The 22,985-nt window shown below is 55.2% G+C and overlaps 11 protein-coding genes across 11 annotated transcripts; 5 read left to right on the forward strand and 6 right to left on the reverse strand.

The window, feature by feature from the left end:
• Nucleotides 1-375: 375 nt before the first annotated feature.
• Nucleotides 376-5,640, reverse strand: N7474_003623 (uncharacterized protein; the record flags this gene model as incomplete). Its single annotated transcript, XM_057195038.1, has 4 exons — nt 376-1,675; nt 1,754-4,828; nt 5,069-5,468; nt 5,520-5,640. The coding sequence occupies 4 exons, from the start codon at nt 5,638-5,640 to the stop codon at nt 376-378; spliced, it is 4,896 nt and encodes a 1,631-aa protein (XP_057052434.1).
• A 288-nt stretch (nt 5,641-5,928) lies between these two features.
• N7474_003624 (uncharacterized protein) lies at nt 5,929-7,146 on the reverse strand (the record flags this gene model as incomplete). Its single annotated transcript, XM_057195039.1, has 1 exon — nt 5,929-7,146. The coding sequence occupies one exon, from the start codon at nt 7,144-7,146 to the stop codon at nt 5,929-5,931; it is 1,218 nt and encodes a 405-aa protein (XP_057052435.1).
• A 2,388-nt stretch (nt 7,147-9,534) lies between these two features.
• Nucleotides 9,535-11,345, forward strand: N7474_003625 (putative C2H2 finger domain protein; the record flags this gene model as incomplete). The annotated part of the gene is made up of 3 exons (XM_057195040.1): nt 9,535-10,325; nt 10,386-10,652; nt 10,712-11,345. 3 exons carry the CDS (start codon nt 9,535-9,537, stop codon nt 11,343-11,345), a joined length of 1,692 nt encoding a protein of 563 aa, XP_057052436.1.
• A 690-nt stretch (nt 11,346-12,035) lies between these two features.
• N7474_003626 (putative RNA polymerase II Elongator complex associated protein Kti12) lies at nt 12,036-13,376 on the reverse strand (the record flags this gene model as incomplete). Its single annotated transcript, XM_057195041.1, has 3 exons — nt 12,036-12,908; nt 12,965-13,306; nt 13,371-13,376. 3 exons carry the CDS (start codon nt 13,374-13,376, stop codon nt 12,036-12,038), a joined length of 1,221 nt encoding a protein of 406 aa, XP_057052437.1.
• Nucleotides 13,377-13,583: 207 nt separating this feature from the next.
• Nucleotides 13,584-15,361, reverse strand: N7474_003627 (uncharacterized protein; the record flags this gene model as incomplete). Its single annotated transcript, XM_057195042.1, has 6 exons — nt 13,584-13,746; nt 13,813-13,895; nt 13,943-14,614; nt 14,674-14,969; nt 15,022-15,166; nt 15,224-15,361. 6 exons carry the CDS (start codon nt 15,359-15,361, stop codon nt 13,584-13,586), a joined length of 1,497 nt encoding a protein of 498 aa, XP_057052438.1.
• Nucleotides 15,362-15,584: 223 nt separating this feature from the next.
• Nucleotides 15,585-17,657, forward strand: N7474_003628 (Zn(II)2Cys6 transcription factor; the record flags this gene model as incomplete). Its single annotated transcript, XM_057195043.1, has 3 exons — nt 15,585-15,772; nt 15,829-17,174; nt 17,230-17,657. The coding sequence occupies 3 exons, from the start codon at nt 15,585-15,587 to the stop codon at nt 17,655-17,657; spliced, it is 1,962 nt and encodes a 653-aa protein (XP_057052439.1).
• A 296-nt stretch (nt 17,658-17,953) lies between these two features.
• N7474_003629 (FAD-dependent oxidoreductase) lies at nt 17,954-18,578 on the forward strand (the record flags this gene model as incomplete). The annotated part of the gene is made up of 2 exons (XM_057195044.1): nt 17,954-18,361; nt 18,414-18,578. The coding sequence occupies 2 exons, from the start codon at nt 17,954-17,956 to the stop codon at nt 18,576-18,578; spliced, it is 573 nt and encodes a 190-aa protein (XP_057052440.1).
• Nucleotides 18,579-18,597: 19 nt separating this feature from the next.
• N7474_003630 (uncharacterized protein) lies at nt 18,598-19,454 on the forward strand (the record flags this gene model as incomplete). Its single annotated transcript, XM_057195045.1, has 2 exons — nt 18,598-18,988; nt 19,045-19,454. 2 exons carry the CDS (start codon nt 18,598-18,600, stop codon nt 19,452-19,454), a joined length of 801 nt encoding a protein of 266 aa, XP_057052441.1.
• Nucleotides 19,455-19,521: 67 nt separating this feature from the next.
• Nucleotides 19,522-20,426, reverse strand: efm7 (putative nicotinamide N-methyltransferase Nnt1; the record flags this gene model as incomplete). The annotated part of the gene is made up of 3 exons (XM_057195046.1): nt 19,522-19,593; nt 19,642-20,226; nt 20,283-20,426. The coding sequence occupies 3 exons, from the start codon at nt 20,424-20,426 to the stop codon at nt 19,522-19,524; spliced, it is 801 nt and encodes a 266-aa protein (XP_057052442.1).
• Nucleotides 20,427-21,210: 784 nt separating this feature from the next.
• Nucleotides 21,211-21,675, forward strand: N7474_003632 (uncharacterized protein; the record flags this gene model as incomplete). The annotated part of the gene is made up of 1 exon (XM_057195047.1): nt 21,211-21,675. The coding sequence occupies one exon, from the start codon at nt 21,211-21,213 to the stop codon at nt 21,673-21,675; it is 465 nt and encodes a 154-aa protein (XP_057052443.1).
• Nucleotides 21,676-22,200: 525 nt separating this feature from the next.
• N7474_003633 (uncharacterized protein) lies at nt 22,201-22,950 on the reverse strand (the record flags this gene model as incomplete). Its single annotated transcript, XM_057195048.1, has 2 exons — nt 22,201-22,497; nt 22,552-22,950. The coding sequence occupies 2 exons, from the start codon at nt 22,948-22,950 to the stop codon at nt 22,201-22,203; spliced, it is 696 nt and encodes a 231-aa protein (XP_057052444.1).
• Nucleotides 22,951-22,985: the final 35 nt, after the last annotated feature.

The raw sequence follows: 22,985 nt of genomic DNA on the forward strand, positions 1-22,985 counted from the left end.
TGCATGGGCGGAATTTCAAGAATATCTGAGTCCACAGGTGCCATTGTTGATTGTTTTCCACGAGTTCAAAATTTAAGACAGCTGTGATGGGAAGGATTAGATTTTCGAGTACCTCCTCTCCGAGCTTTCATTTCTTAGCCTAGTGCCTTTCTCAAACCTCAACGCACAAGCCACGGTAGATCCAAGATACACGCACTCATGGATAAGAAAAACTTTTCTGTACGTCTGTTCTTCGTCCCCAGTCGCAGTACAACAATAGGAGAAAAAAAAAAAAAAAAAAAAAAAAAAAAAAAAAAGGCCAGCCACAAAATCCGTCCACTCAAAAGTACATGTACAACCCATAATGATAAACCAAACCATACGTCGTTCCCCATTTCAGACGGAATTCTTGCCCTTCACAACCTTCGCCCTGGAGGTCCTCACGCGGAACACATAGTACAGGGTAATTGCTCCGAAAATATTGAACACAAAATAGCACCAGAAGATGCCATAGTTCCTCCACCGATCGCCCCAGTAAATTTCCCGCGCCGCCAGGTACTGATCTGCCGATGACATGGCGCAATACTTGCAGTTTGAAGTGGCGTTGGGGTTGTAAAGTTGCGTTGGGCTCTCGAGATAACTCGCCAGATACTGGATGCAAGTCTGGCCCGTCGGTGGGTCAAAGATGCTGAGCTCAGCCGCGTTGCACTCCACCTTTCGGCCATGAAGCGCAGTGCTGCTGATGCCGCTAATGTAGTAAGTGAATGGGGACACGCGATACATGAAGATCCAAAAGCGAGGAAGGTCACCCGGCGGCTGCATGACTCCGTTGAAGATGAACGAGAGACCAAACATGAGGGTTGCCAGCATCGCCGCAAGGGTGGGTTCAGGGATGGCACACACGACAAACTGGGCCATACTTGCAGCATAGATATAGAACTGTACAATAAACAGCATAATGAGGCCGCGTCGCTCAGCACTCTGGTCGGCACCAAAGACAGACCAGTAGAAGGAGGCCCATGAACAAACACCGAGGCAAACTTGCCAGGGGACTTCCACAAGAATTTGTGACAAAATGAAGACCTTCCACGAATAAATACGAGATGGACGTTCTCGAACCTCATACAGAGAGCGCTGGGCAACAAATCGTGGCATAATTTGGTTCACGAGAGTATTGAAGATAGTGCACAACAGGAAAATACTGAAGAGCACATCCTGGAACCCTTGCTGTGTGTTGTCGGACTGCCAAAAGGAAAACCCGATGAACAGACCGGAGGCGATACCGAGAATGAATTTGGCATAGATGTAGTCGGGTTGGCGGAAGTAGCCCTGGAAGCAGCGTCCAAGTACAATCCAGAGCTGGGTGGAGAGAGGCATGGCAAATTCAGCGTTATCGTCGTCAGCAAAGGGCTCGTGGATTGATTCATTGCGTAGTGAATGAAGCCGATCGAGTTCAGCGAGAACTTCTTGGTATTCTGGGCTTTTACTCCACGCTTGCGCCCAGTCAACTCCGGGACACCCTTCTCCAGCAACCATGTCGAGGATATACTCAGCAGGATTCTCCAATTCTTCGCATTTGCGGGCACCATTGCGTTCAAAGTACTCCAGAAGGGTGGAGGACTGTTCTCCAACATCCCCAAAGTACACTGTTCTGCCACCTTTGGCTAGGAAGAGCAAACGATCAAAGGTTTGGAACCTATACGATATATTAGTGCCTTTTTTTGAAGAGCCAGCCACCCTGATAGACGGTGGACAAGATGTGGTAGGAACTCACAGAGTTGCACTCGGCTGGTGAATCGTAGCCAGTACAGCCTGCCCATGGTCCGCCAGCCGACGAAGAAACTGACAGATGACCCAGGAGCTCTGGGAGTCAAGACCACTCGTAGGTTCGTCAAGGAAAATCAGAAGAGTGGGTTTCGCTGCAAGCTCAACACCAATACTGAGCAGTTTCCGCTGCTCGACGTTCAGTCCTTCTCCAAGGGATCCGACGACCGCTTCAGCAAAGTCTTCCATGCCCAGGACCTTGATCACCTGTTCCACATATTCATACTTTTCATTTTTAGACACACTCTTTGGCTGGCGGAGCATGGCACTGAACCGTAGAGCTTCACGCACCGTGGTAGTGTCAAGGTGAAGATCCTGTTGTTGCACGTAACCGGTCCGGCGGGGGAAATTTGGCAACAATGGCTGGCCATTTACCAGAATATCTCCACTTACTACACCGATTGACACTCGTTGAGCGAGAACATCCAGCAAAGTTGTCTTGCCTGCGCCCGAGACGCCCATTAATGCGGTCAAAGTGCCTGGCTTAACCCATCCGTTCACATTGTCCAAAAGTCGACGAGTGCCTTCCTTCACAGGGATGTCGTAGTCCAGGGCCTTCCATGAGAAAACATCTTTCTGTTGCGGGAGACGGATCGTGTCATTTGTATGCTGTACTTCGAGCTTGTTTGGCGGCTCCAGCACCCCATCCTCGGCATCCTGGCCTACTTGGAGGTGTTTCGGGGCATGGCCAGGACGGAACACGAGTGCTTCTGCCTTTGACTTATCGCTGGAGATGAATTCTGTGGCCGTTAAGTAAACGACATTGAAGAAGATCATGAAAGCGATGAGGATGCCAAAGTTGCGCCACAGATGGGAGTAGTAATAATAATAGTTTTGCGCGATGAATGCATCCCCGGAAACAAACCGCTGACCAGCCACGGCACCGATCGATGAACAGATGAAGGACGTGCCAGTTCCGTAGTCTGGAATAAACTGTGAACATTCATAGTTGCGACCATGGAACTCATTGGCTATCAGTGCCTCGAAGGTATAATAAATCGGATTGATCCACCGAATCCAAGAAAGCCATGGGTGCATGTAAGGCTGTGGGAGTGTAAAACCTGTATAGACAACAATGCAGAGCACCATGATACCGGCAAATGCCATTGCCTGCCCGATGGACTTGGTCAGTGCCCCCAGGCTGCGGAAGAGCCCCGACATGGTGAGGACGGCAAAGATCAGGAACAAGTAGAAGATGAAGAAGGGCCCTGGCTCCCGGCGGAGATTGGCCATGAAGTACAGGACAATGCTGAAGATTGAGATACGCAGGAGCTTGATTGGCAGATCCACCACAAGACTGGCCAACGCGTCAGTAAAAGGATGAACAAATGCATAGCCGGCCTGTTTCTCCACAACCGGGCGCTGGCTATAAAGTTGCATGATTTCGTTGATGGTGAGGAGAGCATTCATGAGCACGGCAAAGTAACACACAGCACCCTTTTGGAAAAAGTAACTCGAGGTGTCCGGCGTGTTGTAGAAGACAGACCCAATAATCAAAGACAGGACTAGCTGGACAATAAGCGGAGACAAGGCCGTCGGCAGATCATTTGACATTCGCTGGTAAGCTCGTCGCGTGCAGAGGCGAATCTGCATGGGGACAGAAAGAAGATAGGGACTGCGAGACCGCGTGTGGTGAGCTTGCTGCTCTTCATGGCTAGCCTGGAGTCTCTTGGCATCGTCGCCACTTGGGGGATGCTCTCGCTCATAGCTCGTAATTTCATTGCGCAATGTCTGGTATTCCGGGCTCCTCTTCCAGTACTCGGCAAATTCTTTGGCGGTGCGCGGCACCTTATTTTCCATCCCGGGGAGGGCCTTGCGCTCCGTGGGGTTGGTGATGGCGGTCAAAAAGTCCCCGCTGACCTGGCGTTCGGGTCTCGCCCAACCCATGTCCTGGAAGTACGAGACAGCTCGATCACGAGGGCCGTAGTAGATCTCATACCCGTCGTAGAGAAGCACTAATTTGTCAAACAGGTCGTACATGGACTGGGACGCTTGGTACGCGGCAATTGCGTGGCATGACTGTCCCATGTCGGCCGCCAGTCGCAAAGACCGGACGAACTTCAGGGCAGAGGCCGCGTCCAAACCACGCGTGCTGTTATCCCAGGCTCCAATGCGACACCGAGACAGAAACATTTCGGCAATACTGACGCGCTTTCTCTCTCCTCCACTCACGCCGCGCACGAATTCACTGCCGACTTTGGTATGGTAGGTGTGCGAGAGCCCAAAAACCGACATGACCACCTTGGTGAGGGTATCGACATACTCGTTTCGGGTCATATCCTCGATGCGCCGATGCGGAGCACGGGCGTGGGCAGCAAACGAGAGCGTCTGGCCAACCGTCAGGTGGGGGAAATGCAGGTCGACTTCTTTGTTGTAGGCCACTTCCCCGCGGTGGTGTTGGATCATCTGCTCGAAGCCGATGCCCTCATAGTGGATCACACTGTTTGGCTCCAAGGTCAACCCTCCCAGATGCCCACAGATGGTTTTGAGAAACGTGGTGCATCCGCTTCCCGGTCGTCCCAGGACCAGTAGAAGCTCGCCGCCCTGTAACAGGCCATCGAAATTGTGCAAGATCCGTCGCGGGGGCGACAGGCGTCCGGAGAGGGCCTTGGTTACAAAGCGGACGGGGAGAGTGAGGCTGGAAATCAGGGTCTCCTGGAACTGCAGGCCAGCGCCCGAGCCACTCACGCACAGGTCGGAGAAGACCACGCCTTGGTGTGGGATGTCGATGCCGGATTCGTGCACTTGGCTGAGCACGGTTTGGGCCCATCGGTGGTGATCAAACTCGGGGCTGCTGGGATCCAGTCGGGGGTCTTTGCTTTCTTTACGGCTGGTCGAAGCCGACAAGACTTGGCCGACTTTGCTGGAGGCAATGCGGTTCAAGGTCTCCAGCTCTCGCTCGTCCAGGGCGGTGACGGTTCTCTCCGTGATGGGAGCAAACTCGATGTCGCTGTCGCTCTCCATGATAATCACACAATGGGGGACGAACCGGGGGGAGGGGAAGGAAGGCACCCAACCGGCACTACTATATAGATCCAGATTTTATGCATCCGCCGGTCGGGGATGGCGCTCCCGAGCCCCACAACGGCCTGTCGGGTTCCGTGTGCCCGACCTAGTGAAAATTCATGTACAAATGAGATGATCACTAAGTATTAGCTGGATAATGAGTGCTAGCTAACGAACCGGAATGGCAAAAGCAAAGGTCGAATAATCATGGCTGTCGCTACAGGAGTGACGCAGGATCATCCAGGGGAGACTAACTAACTAGTTCGACACGAAATAGTTCGCAGCCACCATCGCCCCCAATTCCAGCTGCTGCACCATCGCTTCGGTATCGAATCTCATGCGCTGCGTGAGCCCCATCGGTTTCTCCGTCAAGTTCGGGGGCGGCTGCGAACCGGGCTTCTGGCTATAGAGGAAAAACACATAGCGATGCGGCGCCGCACCAGGGGGTGGGCCAGCAGCAGCCCACGGGCCAATCGCCGGTTCGTCGCTCTCGAGGGCCTGTCCGGGCTGCTTAACGTGGAGGCCAGTTTGAATCCAATGGGCGATGGGACTCATTACATTCCACGAGACGAACGGCGCGTCCAGATCGAGAGAAATCACAGTGTAGGGGCCGGGCGGGAGGTCCGATGGCGCCGAGAGAGTCGGAGTGGGTTGGGTGTCTGGTGGGTGGTGAGCCATGTTCTATAGAGATCGTACGATGCATCGCCTACCTCCCTTGGGGATGTGGAGCCCGGGGGTGACCTGGTGCGAGCCGACGCTCACGCCCAGGGTGGGATAGGTGCCGTTCTTCAGGCCCTCCAGGACCGCCACATGGTTGGAAACGCTGGGCATGGTGGTTGGGAATTCCCTGGCAGGTGTTCAGGGGTCTGGCAGAGGTGCACAGAGGGAAAATGTTCAAGGTGGAAAGTGTTGCGTCAAGGGGCAAGCGGATGGCAGCCGGTCCCGGCCATCACCACCCCGGGACCGGCTCACTACTACTAACTCTGAACACCAAAAGGATATATTTGGTATAACTTGTTTACATACTCATACCATCTCACCACGAATATATATATATCTGCCTGGAATGTCATATCAACCATCATCCTACTAGACGCAGGAATAGTCAGCCATGGAGGGTCAGTTTTCATATTTGCGATAGCCAGGGTAAGAAGGATGTTGGAGAAGCGGGTCCGGCGATGAAGATGGCAGCGAAAAGTGCTGACCAAACACCGTGGGTGTACGAGGGGCATTGGAACGCCCCGGGGGACTGTCCGGCAGACCACACGCTCGTGCGTGGTTGTTCCTGGTGGTTAGCATCGCATTCAAGGCGACTTCCTGTCCGAAGATCCTCCGTGGAGATGTACCGCCCCCTCGGACTGCATGTGCCCGTGGAAATGGGGAGCCCAATGCCTGTAGAACATGCGCTGTATCGACATCTGGGCTGACATTCCCTGTGAAACGCCAACCGGGACGTCTTGGGTGTATGGTTGGTTCGATGGCATTGCGTGGCTTCTCAGGCCAACTCGAATCTCTTCGGTCCGGCTCCGTGGGACTCAGAGGTGAAGATTGGTCATGCTGATTCGACCGAGTTTCGACCGCGGAGTGGAGTCGCTTCTGAGGCACCAGGCCGACGCTGCAACCCATCTGCTCCGCGAGGAATTGGTCATCAATTGTGAAATGCCTGGGCCCCTTTGGGGAGGAAGAAACGGAGCCCGAGCGCTCCACAGATGATGATTGAGATCCCACTGCTTTGTTCTGTTCATCTGCTCGTTGACGCCGTATGTCGGATTCGTCAAAACACTCGTGCGAGGTTTGCACAGAGAGATCATTGCCAGGGGATTGAACCAGTGCGGCTCGCCGAGGGGGAGACGGCAATGATTTGTGGGATTGGAAGGAACTCGAATTGGATCTCAGCGACAGACAGTTATTGTGGATGGCCCCCTTTTCCCTGGCTCGGGAGGCAGATTCCTCGCGATCAAAAAGCATGGACTGGGAAGAGCCATGATTTCCTTGGCGGTCACTGGACTGGAGGCCGGTGGAACGACCATTGATTCGGATGTGGATATCCACAGCGTCCACATTGAGAAGAGTACTCTTGGTCCGTCCGTCGGCCAGCGTCAGGTCCGCTCCGTGATCATGAGCATTCAGTCTCCTCTGATCGTGGTCGTTCAATCTTCGTCGCTTTCCAAACCTCTCTGTTTCTTCGACCGGAGTGAACGCAATATTCAGAGGACGAGCGGCCGCCATAACGGCCCAGTCGCATTTCTGGAGGAGCTGGCGCTTGATCCCCTCCAGATGATTGGTCTTTGGTGCCGGTGACGCAGGGACAGACTCCTCGGCTCTGGGAGAAGGCATGGAGAGTTAGCAGTGCAAGAAGGACTGGCAAACCCCCCATGAGCTCGAAGCAATTGGCCACTGACTTCGGTCTCGGGTCTGCCTTGGCCCTGTCTTGCTCTTTTCTAGAAGCAAAGCTTTCCCACTGGAAGGGGCCTGGTGGACCAGCCACTTTAGAGGTGCTGGACGCTTTCAGCCGGGACCTGACAAAGTTCTGTCGCTGAGTTTTGGGCAATGCCCTCGGTCTGGCAGCCGAATGGCGCCGCAGCTGGCCGCCCGTCCTGTTCATGGTGATGGAGGGTGTGCTGCGAGCAAGCAAGCACCAAGTGCCGGAGCGTATCTATGGACACCCCCAACAAACAGTGCAAACTTACCACGTGATCGCCGCACTTTCTTTCTTTTCTCCTCTTCTCTCTTTTTCCCTTTCTTCCACTCAAACTCGACTCTCACCTCCCCTGGCGTTTCATTCCCCCTGACTGACTGACTGACTGGACCAACCCGGTTCGCATCGCCCCCACCTCCCTTTGCTAGGTAAGCCGTCATTTCTCCCTCCGTTTCCCTCCCTGCCGACCGCAGGCCCCCTTGCCCTGGATGATGAGCAACAATATTCCAAAGCATAGTTCACCTGAAATCTTCGGATTGCTGAACGACAACCTATTACCATCTTTCTTTTTATCTGACCAACCCATCTGCCCACTGTCTGGTTGATTGCCTTGCCATGTTTGACCCATGCTGACGGACCAAAGGATGAAAGTAGTTTCGACGCATTGCTGCCCAACAGTGGGTCGGCAAGGCTCGCCCCGAACCGCCCACCCGCGAGGTTTTGACTAGATACGGAGTAGATAGAATGATAATCCATGTGCTTGCCATGCAGTCCTCCCTCGTAGACGTGGATACCTCCGAGCCAAACAATCCGCGCCATCTTGCGGCGACCCTCGCTCTGTGCCAATCACCCGTCGCCAGTTCACCGCTCCACGCTGCACAGGCCATCACAACACATAGCGTGGTCTGCCAGCACACTCTCCTGCCCATCGGCTAAAAACCTGCTGATCCCCCCTCTACCCTTCCCGTCCCTTTCTTTCTCTTCTCTTCCCAACTTCTTCGAGATACCCATTTTTCCCTTCTTGTTGATTCGTTGGGGATACCCCCTATCATCCATCCCCTACACACGACTACAAATTTTGCCTCAACTGGACGTGGACCTCTCTTCCCATCAGAGTTCTACATTGATTTTCATCAGGACTTCTTTGCATACATATATATACATACTATCCCTCCCAGGACAGGATTTGCTTTCTGCTTGTCGCTTCCCCCAGGCTGCCTTAGTCTGCACACCAACCGAGTCAATAGGTAGTCCCCATCACACTTTCCTTGTTCCTATGCGCGTGCGCTCTCTTTTATTGCCGGACCTGGATCGTGTTATCTTGTTCTTCCAAGGACGTTGTCGACACTTGAACCCCAGGATCTTGTCCATGGACCATAACAGAACTGCCGGAGCTTCTGCCGATGCTGCTGGCATTCGATGATGTTGTTTTTCTTTTTCTTTTGCTGCCATGGATACTCGTCCGCAGCGGCCGCTGCGTGACCGGACTCATCATGAGTGATGTTAATGTTGCACACTCACTTGCCTCCAAAACACTGCCACTGGATCTTGCCCTGGACGTTTTCCCCCATTGGCCTTGCTGGCCTCGTCTTCAAGCCCGAAGTCGAGTGCATGGATTGATCCCTGGACTATGCTGCCGTTTCTGCCACTGGATACCCGGATGGATTGTTCCCCACAAGGATATGAAGATAATGATGTTGAACCCTGGACTCACGATGATATGCTGGCCTTGGCCTTCCGACGATGTTGTCTCCTTTGCCACGGAGTTACAGATGAGAGTTTATGTGCTCTCTACTCGACATGGAGCCGAAGCACCTGCTTCGTCACTTACCCCAGGACATTGACTCATAGCCATGATGCCGGATACTATACTGCCTAGGAAATCGATGCCTTATTTACCTGGACTGCCGCGGATGATGATGACGACGATCATGATGAGACAGACCACTACCTGGCACAACTAGTAGCACTGGCCTAGCTTCAGCTTCACATGGCGCCCTCTTATGTTTTCTTTGACAGCTTGGCTCTATCCCAGAGGATCAACCGGACCTGAATGCAACCAGCAATCTTTTTCTGCCCGGACCATGCGCCCCTCTGCCCTCGGATTGCTTTGTCCTCCATAACGTCTTCGGTGCGTCAACTTGCGAATCGCTAAGCTAGATGGCACTGCTAACATCGAACGCCAGGTCTTCGACCCAACCGGGATCTCGGACATCTTTCTTGTTTTCTGCTGTTTTATGTTTGCGCTGTCGAATTGTAGGTCACTAACATGATGCGTCAACAGTGTATACTGCGACCCATCCATAATGTCGCTCAGGTCCAACGACCCAGACCGGGTCTCTCTTCCACAGACTGGATTGAATCCCGGAGTTCAGTCCATGTCTAGCCTGGCCTCCCGACCAATCCAGGGTGATGACTTGGTCAGCCCAGGCGATTCGTCCTTTTGCTCCAGTATCCACACAGCCCATGGAACCCCCCAGGATATGAATAACTGGACCGTGAATGATGCCGAGTCCGTAGACCAGGCCATCTCTTCTTCCAAGCCGGACTCCCCCTCGGTGCAAATGCTTGCATTCTCCATGTCTCAGCAGCTGATGGCGTCCACGGCTGGGCCCAATGATGTGATGTTCCCAGGGATGGCGGACTTCCCAGCAGTCCAAGACCCCAGTATCCGCAGTGATATGTCCCAGGACTTGAAATACTCCTATATCGATTTTTTTGACAGTGATCCCGACATGCACAGTGGCACTCCAGATGACACCTACTCCGATGAGCACAGTTCACACACCGACGATGGCCAGTTGATCATGAGTCCAGACCCCTGGAATCCCGTGATGGATGATGCTGGACAATACCCCAGAGCCAATCTAGATCGGCTTTCATCTGGCATTTTCCAATCGATTCCAATCTCTCCCCCCTTAACGGAGGCTAGCAATGATGTCTCTGTTACTTCCTCGTGTTCTCACCCGGGCTTTTCTTCGTTTATGGCCTCTGACGATGTCCTATTTGGAGACTTGACTATTGGCAACCAGGGTGCCAACCCAATGGAGCCTTTGTTTCCTAACACGGCCCTCACTGACCAGGACCTCAACAACAAGTGAGTATCTTGAAGGGCAAGTTTGTCCCGCGAATCCTGGTGACTAACTGCGCTACCTAGAACCATCAGACCTATCCGGTCATCGCGCCGGGCGGCCCTGCCAGCCGCGTCTCAACCCCAAGTGAAGGCCGATCCGGAATATTTCCCATCTCTGCCTTTGAGGGATCCAGTTCGGCAAAAGCCCAAGGACAATGGCGAGGCACGGAACCCACGGGACCATCCCTTTTACTCCATGCCCACTCACAGCGATGGGAAATACCACTGCCCATACGCCACTGGAGACAAGACCTGCAACCACACGCCAACCACGCAGAAATGCGCTTACCAGCAAGTTCCCCCTTTCACAATAGCATCGCTAAAACCTAGAGGCTAACCGACATCCACAGCAAATACCTGGACTCCCACTTGAAGCCCTATCATTGCAAGGTGGATGTTTGCATGGACGCTCAACTCCGCTTCTCATCCAACGCTTGCTTGTTCCGCCACGAGCGCGAGGCTCACGGATTGCATGGCCATGGAGATAACCCCAACCTCTGCTTTTGGGAGGGCTGTGAACGGTCCGTTCCAGGATACGGATTTCCCCGGAGGTGGAATCTGTTCGACCACATGCGGCGAGTGCACGACTACACGACTTCAGAGCATCCCAGCTCCCCGGAGGCTCCACCGGTCACCACGACCATCAAGAAAAAGGAACCCGCTGGCCGCAAGAGGAGAGTCACGGGCGCCACCCCGGGCCAGATCATGAAGCGCACTCGTTCTGTGCACTCCCAAGCCAATTCTCTCAAGGCCACCCAAAGCTCAGCCCATCAGGGACATCGGCTGCAAAATGCTGAGCGCACTTACTACAATTGCCGCTCCCGTCTTCTGGAGGAACTGGGCAGTATCACGCCGCAGGATACCACCATGCATGATAAGGTCAATGCCAGCCTTCAGGAACTGTTTACCCTCGGACTGAACTACCGTCACATTGTGGCCAGTCACACCATGCCACAGCCGGCGAATGGATCCTCATCTGCGTGAACGATCGTAGATCTGTTACCTCTTATGATGTGATATCATCCTCAGGCCCAACAGTTGACAGAAGGGCCTCGTTGCACCGGCGTCAAGCTTGAGAGGATACCATCCCATTACGCAAATTTTCAAAGCCAGAAAGGACCATTTTAACCATTGATTGTTATGCCACAGTCAAGATTCCACCCGACGGAACCAAGGATGGCCATAGCCTGAAGGATGTCTGATGAGGAAGAAGCACCCGCTGCGTGGCACTTGCGATCAACTCGGATGCTAGTGGCTTGCCCGGCAAAGGACTCTGCTCATGCGAACCTCCGCGGCGCCTGGATTGAACTGTGAATATGTAGCTCAACCCGACCGGGTGCCCGTGAGGAAGGGCTCGGGGCTGCAGGATGTTGATTGGCACTGACCATCAGGTCGGCCAACATTAAAACCGTGTGAGAGTGGAGGACAGAAAAAGAGGACAAGGGGATTTGGATATATGTTGCTTTTGTTTCTATAGAGTATATTTTCATTCTTCTTGGACAAAATTGTTTGTTTTCGCATCGAGTTCGTTCTTTTTTCTCCCCGGTCTAGACAGGAAAAGAAACAGAGATGGGTTTAAAAGTCATTCAGTCCATGTTTATTGTCTCGTCATGTCGTAAAATCTTGAATCGGCCCTCTATATACACCTGCAACCCCCAAACACAAGCAAGCCTCTTAAGCAGCAACATTTTCGTTGGCTTCGCCGCTGAGATCCGCATTGAGGAAGCGCACAAACGCATCCCCAATCTGGTCCGCCGACAGGCCACCCTGCCCTGCGCCATGACCATGGCCAATGTAAGCGCGGTTCAAGCTGATCCACTGCCGACGCAGGCGCTGCAGCCGTGGAAGGGTCAAGATACCTCCCGCGCCAGCCAGTTCATCCGTGGTACCGGCCGTGGCGACGTGGGCCGGGATGAAGACGGGGGCGGACGCATCGGGTACAGTAATGGTGATCCCTTTGTTGTTCGAGCTCTGCGCCAAGGCTGCCTCGGCGGATGGGTGCGACTGCGTGAACGCCCGAAGGGCGGACACAATGCTCGAGGTCCGCTTCTCCATTGCGTACAGCGCGCTCGGGTCCGTCGCCGCTGCCTGCACTGTTGCTTGATGCGGGACGATCTTGGGTCGTGTCGATACGCCCCCGCCGCGCCCAAGCGTCCTTGTTCCCGTTGCTATACTGGCGGTGTCGGAGACGGTCGATGAGGCGAGCGTTTCTGCCAGATTTGACATCTGCGACTCCTCCGCTTCTGTGTGCGCCGAGGGCAGCTGCACTCCCGTGAGAGCGTGGAAGATGTCTGCCACTGGTGGCTCGGGGTCTGACCATGGTACCGTGAAGAGTGGCTTGTCCCATCGGCTATGTGTGCTGGGCTCTTCGTAGCGAAAGATGAGGTTGTTGAGCAGGTCTGGGGGGTAAGGCTCTTCGTCGTCTTCGGCTGGCGCACCTTCTGCAGTAGTGGTAGGTTTATCATTCAATTCTGGTTGCTGCGCTGTCCGTCGCAGTCGAGCATCGTTGTTCGCGACGCATTGGTCGACCGGAGTGCCGACGTGGACCTTGTTTGAATCTCTAGTCAGCAATCAAGTAGCCCAAGGCTTGAATGAACACATACCACACAGCAGGTGGTACTGGCAGCCTTGGCCTCACACCACAGCTGATACCGCCATCCCTTGATGTAGTTCATCCCGTCCAGGATGACGATGCTGTCGCGTGCAAGGACGCGCTTTGCCCGGGCGTATGCGACGCCGCGGGCTTCTTTCTCGGTGCGGGCATGGTCATAGACGGTGCGTGGATGCGAAGTATCATGTGAGGGAACGACGTGCACTTTGAATCGCGATTTCAGTGGGGATGAGGCAGACGCAAAGAGCTCATCCTGCGACTTGTCGAGCAGCGACGCCAGCTGGCGGGCTCGATAGCTCAGGCCGGAGCATGGGTAGCCGGTCAGGATGACAAGCTAGAAGACAGGAAGAGGGGAAGAGTCAGAGACTGTCAGTCTACTGTGGAGGACAGGGACTCACGGGCATTGCTGGGGGGTGGAAGACGTCGAAGACGAAGAAAGCAACTAGGGCAACTTTTTTCCCGTCGGCGGTGGGGCGGACGATTTAGTTGGTCCCCCACATTATTAGGGATTGACTTGGAGTCCTCAGATATTATTATATGCAACACGAATGATTTGATGACTTAAATTAATTATATACACTCATCATCCTCCGGTCGATTCATCGTCCACCCTACCGATGATCCTCCGCTTGCTTCGGCGGCGTCTGCGATGGTAGACTCCTCCAGCGCGAGCCGTACACCTTCAGCATCACCACCGGCACCAGCAGCACCACCACAATCAGGGCCAAGGTCAGCCAGGCATACTGGATGCCAATACGTTCGCCAAAGGGGAGTCTAACATTCCAAAGATAAGTGGACGCGCTTGACGCAGAAAAGAGGGGGAGGGGGGCAAGAACTCACGCGTAGAAAGAGATCAGGCAAGAGAAGATCTGTCGGAAGGCGTTGAAGATGGTGGAAATCTCCACACTTTGCGGTTTGTAGCACTGAGAACATTAGCAAGGCTTCGAAAGGATGACAGGGACCGACATACATCGGTCGCATAGGCATAGATCGTCGTCGTCGTGATCTGAAGGCCCATGTTGGCGATACCCATGCCGAAGGCGCTGCCCACCCAGTGCGCCGTCTCCGGGTGCGACAGGCACACGCCCTCGATGATGATGCCCACTGGAACCAGCAGGGCTCCCCAGATGGCCGTCAGCCGTGCCTCGGGAAGGCGCTCGCCGTTGTTCTTCTGGGCATGTCGGTTGGACAGCCAATCCGTCACCCACCCCGCGCTGAGCTCACCGATTAGGCCACCGATCAGAAGGGGAATGCTCAGCATCAGGCCAGTCTGCGGCGTGGTGAAACTGTAGATCGTGGTGAACAGCTGGGCTCCCGTCAGGGCAAAGAGAACGGTGCCGTAGCCGAAGCAAGTCATGTACAAGAGCGCAGGCAATAGGATCGGCAGCAGCCGTAGCATCTCAAACGGCCGGACGAAGTCCTTAAGGCGCGGGCGGCGAGCGGGAACACGACTGCGGGTGAACGAGATGTTCTGAGCATAGGATTGCTCCTGATACGGCTCGTCACGGCTCTCGGAGTAAAGCGTCTCGGGCAGACAGAACACGGAGAGAACGAAGGTGCCCAGCTGGATATAGCCTGGAATGTAGAAGCAGGCGCGCCACCCGAGGGAGTTGGCCACAAAGCCTCCGACCAAGGGAGCAAACTGGGGCATTGGCCGTTAGCTATGATCTCAATGGGAGAGGAAAGGATGAAGCTCCATACATGAGCACCGCTGGTCAGACACAGCGTGTAGATGCCCATGTAGACACCACGCTGATGCTGGAAGAACAGGTCACAGATGACCGCCGCCCCCATGGCCATGACGGAGCCGCCGCCCAGCCCGTTGAAGACCCGTGTCACCATGATGCCGGACCATGTTTTACAGTAGCCGGCAGCGATGTTGGTGACGGCCGCGAGCAGGTTGCCCGCCAGGTAGACGGGCCGACGTCCATATTGCCGGGCCAAAGGCACAATCAACAGCGGGCCAACGCCGGCAAAGACGAGATACAGCGTCAGCTCTAGAGGGGTCTGGTTAGCACGACTTCGCTGATCGGCCCGCTCCGAGCTTACCATAACTGGTCTCCACAACGCCCTGGTGGAAGGCCTCCGCCATCAGCACGAACGCCGGGTTGGCGACCGCGGACGAAAAGGGGCCCAGCAGGGCCAGCCAACTGACCTGGAGCGCGACACTCAGCTTCAAGGCCGGGTGCCAGTTCTAGGCCGTAGCCGTCAGTGAATGGATCGCTGTGGGTAAGCCAGGACCAGGACGTACCAATGGGTCATCGTGATGCTCCGTCGGCTGGGGCACGAGTGGCAGCCCATGCGGATCCAGGCGTGGTTCCTTGCGAGTCCGGGCATCCGGTTGTTGCTCGCCGACCACCTCGTCACGGGCGGACTTTTCAGGATCCATGAGCGACAGCAGTCAATCCTCAATCATCGAAAGATAGGGATAGGGTGACTGGAAAAGGGCGGGGAGAGGTTCTTCAGCAACCCCCTAATGTACTAGTTGACTCTCGGGGAGTTAAGTCGCGTCAACCCTATCATGGCCCCCAACGCGACCGGGCCTGGGGGAGGAAGCCCATGTGGAGCCAGTCGTTCGTTGCGTCGGATTAATCTCCACCTCCACCATCGCCATGGGGGACCACCCGCCGCACAAGAAGCGGCGCAACCGCGTGCCCATCTCGTGCTTCAGCTGTCGCTCGCTCAAGACCAAGTGTGACGGCGTCCGGCCGGTATGTTCGACCTGCGCCCACAATGGGCGGGAATGCGTCTTCACCCAGCGCGGCATCTCCGGGGGGAATATGGTGACGGTGAGCCAGGAGTAAGATGATTTGACGCCCACCCGCCTCGGTGCTTATGGACTAACGGGTAGACAAGCTATGTACGTGGTCTGGAGAAACGTCTGGAGCTGCTGGAGCGATCCAACACGGCTTCCGCATTGCCCCCTGCGGCTGCCACCCCGGCCCCCCCGCGGCCAGCGCCCGAGAGATCGATATTGTCGGGACCCAGCTCCTCCGCGGTCATGGTGGACGCCAATGTGTCGATAGGAGGCCTTTCCTTCACCCAGTTGATCCTCAACAGCCTGCACGGCCACGACAATGTCAAGGCGCAGTCCATCATGACGGACCGCGAAGCTCGCGCCAGACCGTCCCTGCTGGCCGGTGATGACCTATATACGCTGCCCGAGAATACGGCAGAGGTCCTGGATCGTTTTTTCACCGTCCGCAATATCCTCGCGCCGGTATTCCACGCCCCCAGCGCTCGGCCGGCGCTCGAGGCGGCAATCCGCTGTTCGCCCGCCGAGAGGCATCATCACCAGTCGGCATTGGCTCTGCTCAACATGATCCTGGCGCTGTGTACGTCACACTTCTTAATCGATGAGGCGAACCCACAAACGGCGCGAAAACACTATGACATCGCCATGGCCCTCCTGCACCCGACCCTCCTCCGCGACTGGAGATTAGAGCATGTTCAAGCCCTCGTGCTAGGCGCGAGATATCTCCAGGGTACTAGCTGTGGGGATGAATGCTGGAATGTCTTGGGTCTGGCCATTCGAATTGCATACGGCCTGCGCCTACACCAAGATCCGCCCGAGACCGACCCGCCTCCGTTGCGAGAAACCAAGCGCCGGGTCTGGTACTCCGCGTATACCCTCGACATGCTCTTGAGCATGATATACGAACGCCCATCGGCAACCAGATCCGATTTCACAGTCTGCCCGCCGGAAGATCTCGACGATGACTGTATTCAGGAAGACCGACTGCTCCGCCCTACACCAAGGCGGCCATCCTTCATGGCCTTCTTTCTTCAAGTGATCAAGCTATATCGTATTGTGGAGAACACTTTAGCTTGCCTGGAAAAGAATCCACAGGACCCCCGGGAAATCGCGGAGCTGATCATGGCTCTGGACGAAGATTACCAGAGATGGCAGCGCGAGCGACCTGCACACCTCGTTCTCAACTATGGCAATGCGCAGGAGCCGCCCTGGATTCTGGCCCTACGCGGCAATATGGTTCGCATTTTGATTCACCGACTGTCTCTGGGTGTGACACTTCACCACCTCGCCCAACCCCAGCAAATTGAGGACTCGATGGTGAGCCATATCTTGCAACATAGCCAGGCGACGTGTGTAGCGGCCGCGATGGATACGGTTGATATTGTGGCCTTGAGGCATGAGCAGACCAGGCATACCATGGGTCTGGACTGGTTTAACATATATTATTGTGAATCTGCCTCCCTCTAAAGCCCCTGGGGACCGAAGCTAATCCTTGCAAACAGTGTTCAACGCCGTCCTCGTCCTGGTCTCCCATGTTGTCGATCCAGCCCACTCCGAGGACCGACCTGCACTAGCGAAAGTGGAACAAGCCCTTCATATGATCAAGGCCATGTCGAGCAACCACTCCTTTGCACGCCGGGCGTCTTTGTTTCTGCAGCAGTTAGTTGGGTACATGAACCAATTTCTGGGATCCCGGAAGCCCAGGGAAGATAATGCACCCCGAGCGCATATCCCGTCAGCGCAGGAGTCGTCCACCTTGCCTCCCACAATGCCTGGCGCGCCCGTATTTCCAGATCTACAAGCGTTGTGCGGTTTTACCCAGAATCTCACAGATAATCTGGAGACGCAACTAGAGGATTTTGATACGAGAGGTCTGTCCGGCTCATTGTGGACGTTCCAAGATCAGGGTTCATACACGGGATTTTCATGAGCGTAATTAGTAGCTTCGAAAAAACTTTGTTTTTTGGATCTATTGGATGACGAATGTAGCGTTGGGCAAGCTATTTGGATATCGTAGGGTTTTTCTGTCATATATCCCACCTTCTACATTCTCACTAGTTTGTCCTACGTCCGCTTAACTCCCCGCCAAGCCCGCAACGGCTCCTTGACTCCCCGGATCCTCTCCAAAGGAAGCGGAATGTGTCCGACAAATTTATTTTATAAGACTTAAATATTTAGATACGACTGGTTCGCTTTGCTCGGTCCAGCATATCGAACACCCTGACTATGTTTCGTATTGCCATCATCGGCGGCGGTCTGGGCGGCCTGTTCACTGCGCTCTCTATCAAGCACCACTCTCCCTCGAAAGATATTCACATCGATGTCTATGAGCAAGCACCCGAGTATGGCGAGATCGGGGCTGGCGTGGGCATTGGGCCTAATGCCGCAGCAGTCATCGGAAAGTTGGGACTCATGGAGGAGGCGATGAAGATTGCCGGCAAGCGTGAGGGCGTCTGGCTCTCGTTCCGGCGTTTTGATACTGGCGCCGAAGTGCACACTGTCAGCACGCCAGCTAAAGGCAATACCGTCCAGCTGCCGATGCATCGTGCTGAGTTTCTGGAGCTTTTGGTGGGCGCAATTACCGAGCGGGGAGCGGCGACTCTGCACACGAATAAGCGCTGTTCGACGCTTGAGGTGAGCTTCTTGGGAGGGATTTTCGTCAAAATGTTGACTGACTGAGACCTAGGACCAAGGAGACACCATGCTAGTGACCTTCGCAGATGGAACGAGCACATCGGCCAACCTAGTGATTGGGGCTGATGGCATCCACTCCGCTGTGCGCTCGCACTACGTGGTAAGAGATACAAGATATGTCGCGCGGGTGTCACTGGCTGACAGCTCACCAGAGTGACAATCCGCAATATGGAGGGATGGTCGTCTACCGCGGTCTCTGTCCTATCGACAAAATCCAGGACCAGTGGTCACTGCCCACGTACGCGGCATTGTTCATGGCGCCCGGAAAGCATTTCCTCACATTCCCAATCAGTAACAATAAGATGTTGAATGTTGTGGGTTTTGTGTCTACCCCGTGGGAGAAGCTGGGGGATGTCACGGAGAGTTGGACGCTGAAGGGTGATAAGGGCGAGGTCGAGGAGCAATTCAAAGACTTTGCGCCGGTGGTACAGGCGGTGCTCCAGAACATGAACACGAACCCACTGAAATGGATCCTGTTCGATCGCCCGTCGACGCCGGAATGGATCTTCTCCGGGGGCAAGGTGGCTCTTCTGGGGGATGCAGCGCATGCAATGTGCCCCCATCAAGGTTCGTCTATCCTATCTATCTGATTTTATGGTGTGCTGAGTGTCCCACCCTGGCAGGTGCTGGCGCTGGCCAAGCTCTCGAAGATGGCTATGTTGTCGGACGAGCTCTCGCGGATCACTTCCAAGAGCCATCCAGTTGCAGTGTGTCGGACGCTCTACAGCTCTACCATGCCATCCGGTACGCTCGTTCGGAGAAAGTGCAGGTGACGTCTCGGCAAGCGGGCGATCTGTATGAAATGAAGAGCCCGGACGTGGCGGGACGGAGCTACGAAGACGGTCTCCCCATCGTCAAGGCCAAACTGGAGGACCGCATGAAATGGATCTGGAGCGAGGATATGGACGAAGTATACGAGGCTGCCCGAGACGCACGGCGACAAGCCCCCCGGCGTGATGGACTTCGTATATTATTTATTGTACCCGGACATTCATTAATGATAGCATACCTCATAATGATCTATTGGCTCTAGCGAATACTTGTATATCAATATTTCGGTTCGTCTTTATTTCAACTCTCCGGGTATCACAATTTTTGATTTACTTCCTCTTCAACTCATCGGAGGCCCATCTGAGCTCATACCCAAACACGGTCCGCCGAAGCCTCTCATCCTGCAGCAAGTCAGCCCATACAGTCGCCATGGCCGGAGGGGAACTTACCCCAGGGTCATTTTCAAACAAGACCTCGTCCATGAGTTTTTCAAATATTTTGGTCACCGTAAACCCGCTGGCCTCGGCTAGCGGAAAGAACTGTTCGGTCTTGGGCAGCAGCCAGGGTTCATACGGCGTGAAGATGACCAGTGCCACCGATCCCGGGTCCTTCTTGAGGGTCTGCTGCATCGTCTTGATCAAATTCGGATGCTCGCGGTGAGCATACACCACATCCGCCATGATCAGAACGTCAAACCGTGGCGACTCCCCATCGGCCGGAGGAGTCAGATGCTCCAGGAGGGTGTCGACGGGGCCGCCCCATTTATAACCCTCGACATGGAGCCGAGATTGACCATCTGGCCCGGCGGCAATCATTGTCTGGGCCAAGTCGGCATTATATCGCATATTCCCCACCAATTCCGGGTCCGGGTAGTCGGTCATGACGACGGTGCGAGCACCCTGGACTGCGCTGACGATACTAGGCACGCCCGCCGCGGCCCCGATCTCGAGGACATCCTTGCCGCGGATCAAGGTGGTGGTGTGCTGTTCGATGTAATGGGCACTGGTCCGACCGGCATTCCACAGTAGATCGGCCTGATTTCATGATTAGTCTCGCCGTCGTCCCATTGCGAATTCTGGAGGAGCCGTACATAGAGAGGGTGGTTGCCGACGAGCCGCACGCGCACGGTCTGACCGGAGAGCATGCGATGCTCGGCGAAGGTGGGCGGTTTTTCATCCGGATAGAAACCCTCGGGGTCCTGGAACAGGTCCCCCGTCCCAACGTCGTCATCCATGCCGGGCTGGTGGGTTAAGTGCTGGCCCCGCGAGCTGGAAAAATATGCTGGTTATCGCTATCAGTGATGCCTGAGGCAGAGATGGAGATCGCTCCACTAACTACACGAGCCTACTGTACTGCTGGAATACGTGGTACTGCTGTTGCTCCTACTGCTGCTGCTCTACATACACAATGCATTCCCTACTCTGTCGTTCCTCTGCTGGATGGTCTGCATCTGGATCGGCCTTCCCGTTCACCACCACGGTCGCATTGGTCCTCCCGTCCTCTGTATGTAACTCCACTCCACCATGTGAATGTGCTGATGGCTCTATCTCTCAGATGGGATCCTCCAAGCCAATCGTATCCAATGACTCTAGCTGGCAGTGCTCAGCCGAGGCTTGTGGGCCATCCATACCATACATACCGTACACCACTCTCCGGCGGTCCAAGTGTGGAGATACCATTCCAATACGCGGGTAATCATGCACATCATCGACTCTTCGTCCTTTCTGCGCTTGTACTAGTTCCCTCCCTTCCCCCTCCTCCTCCTCCTCCTCCTAGAACCTTTTGTCGGGCGCTGGTTGGGGCCGTCTCTCACTCACTCACCAACTCTTCCTGTTCGACCACCACAACCCCCACCCAGGCACGTCATTCTCCAGATTTTGGACCCCGCGGTTAAATTGTCCTGCATTCCCTCCGAACGATCTCCAGTCCCTTGCGCCATTGCCGTCATCCACTCTGGGGTGTAGAGTGTCGAGTTGGCCTCATCGATCCTGCACTCGATTAAAAGCAGATCGGTCGCCATGCCCCCCCCCGTCTCTCAACCTTCCGCCTCGCTCTCTTCGTCGACTACCGCGACTGTCGACCCTGCAACCACCGCCACGGCAGAGTCTCACCCTCAGAAGAATACCTTCAACGTCCCGTCCACGCAGCAGACGACCATGCCACTCCCGTTGCGGTCTCCGTCGACCGTCTGCGCATCACAACATCCCACCCTCCAGATGCAGGGCTTGCCGAAGGTCCTGAACACGACATCCGATCCCGCTCAAGCGGTTCCCGCACCGGGCATTGCCCAGCCAGTCCCGCAATCGGGCGCTGCACCAGCTCCACAACCGGGCACCGACCACTGCTACCCACACCCAATAAACGGCGTCGGCGGCCCAACCGCTACCGCACCCTTTCTGCAAGACTTTAGTCTGGTCGCCGAAGCCGCCAAGCGGGCTCAGATGTCGATTGTCATGCGCGATCTCGAGAGTGTGACCCTATAGATCCGATGGAGGGGCAGGTCCCAAGCCGATAGAGGAAAGTTGCATGCCTCCTGACCGTGGACTGGCTCTGTGGTTGGCAGGACTTTTTTGGGTGGTGTTTTTGGATGACTTTGGCGTCTGACTTGTGATGGGGGTTTTTTCATCGGTCTGTCCTCGACATGGTTCCCGGAGGCGGGGGGTGTACCGTCAACCCCTGGAGGTATTGCGAGAGGCGACCACGACTGGCGTTTGTTAAGTTCAGCTTGAGATCTTATACCATCATCATTATCTTCCACGCTAGTCCTGTTTACTTCCCCCGATCCTTCCTGACATTCAAAGGTTACTTTTTGTAGAAGTACCGAGCTTAACTACACAATAAACCCACCACCACATTTCTGCTCACCCTCTGTGAATATGTCAGTCATTCCCGGCTGGTAAGACGCTTGATTTCGGCTCAAGAAATTAGGCTATCCTTGCGTCGCTCCACTTTTTGCTTTTGTTTGGACTTTCTGTGTTTTGCACACTCCAAGACGGCTCTCTGTGATCCTAGGCAGGATTTTTGCGCTTTCGTTTCTGTCCCTCGTCCCCGGCCCGAACAAACAACGCATCCAACCGCTGCTGTCCTTTTTCCTTGCGCTCCACCTTGACCTTCTCGGCGGCCAGCACCGGTGGTCGCCCCTGCACTCGCCGCTGCGCATCCTCTAGCAGTTCGATTTCCCGTTCGCGCTGTCCGCGGACCGTAGGAATGGACCAGGCAGACGAGGTGGCCGTCTTGTGCGCCAGTTTATACTTGGACCCCGTCAGGTGGGTTTCGTAGGTGTTGGCATCGACCTTCCTCACATGCTATACATGGTGTTACCAATGGGTTTGGTCGTCGGCCCGAGAGGTCTCTCTCACCTGGTGTCCCACAATCAACCAGTGATACTCCGTGCCCACGGGCGCACCACTGCCCCGCGGTGCCTTCCGTGCCCGTCGCTTGTGAGTCTGGTAATCGATGGACCAGCGATCCGGCTCCTCTTTCGTCTCCTTCCAGATCCCCGGATCATAGTTCCATGTATGTGAGCCGCCGACGGCCATCCCGGAGTAGACCTGCCCGCGATGTGTCTTGAGCGAATTGTATCCCCCGCCGGCGGCGGTGGATGGTGTGGCCGTCGCATTGGGGTCAATGCTTTCGTCCGGGGGGTTTTCCTCCTCGTCAAGGAGAGCGGCATCCACTGGACCGCTGGGATAGTCCGTAGAGGCCATGCTGGTGGGACTAGATTTGTTATCTTCGTCGGGGTGATGACCGCTGGGCATTTTCCGTGCGGTTCGTTGAGTGATAACGGTATATG

Source organism: Penicillium riverlandense (assembly GCF_028828495.1).
Source record: "Penicillium riverlandense strain IBT 135883 chromosome Unknown utg000003l_segment0_segment0, whole genome shotgun sequence".
NCBI lineage: Eukaryota > Fungi > Ascomycota > Eurotiomycetes > Eurotiales > Aspergillaceae > Penicillium > Penicillium riverlandense.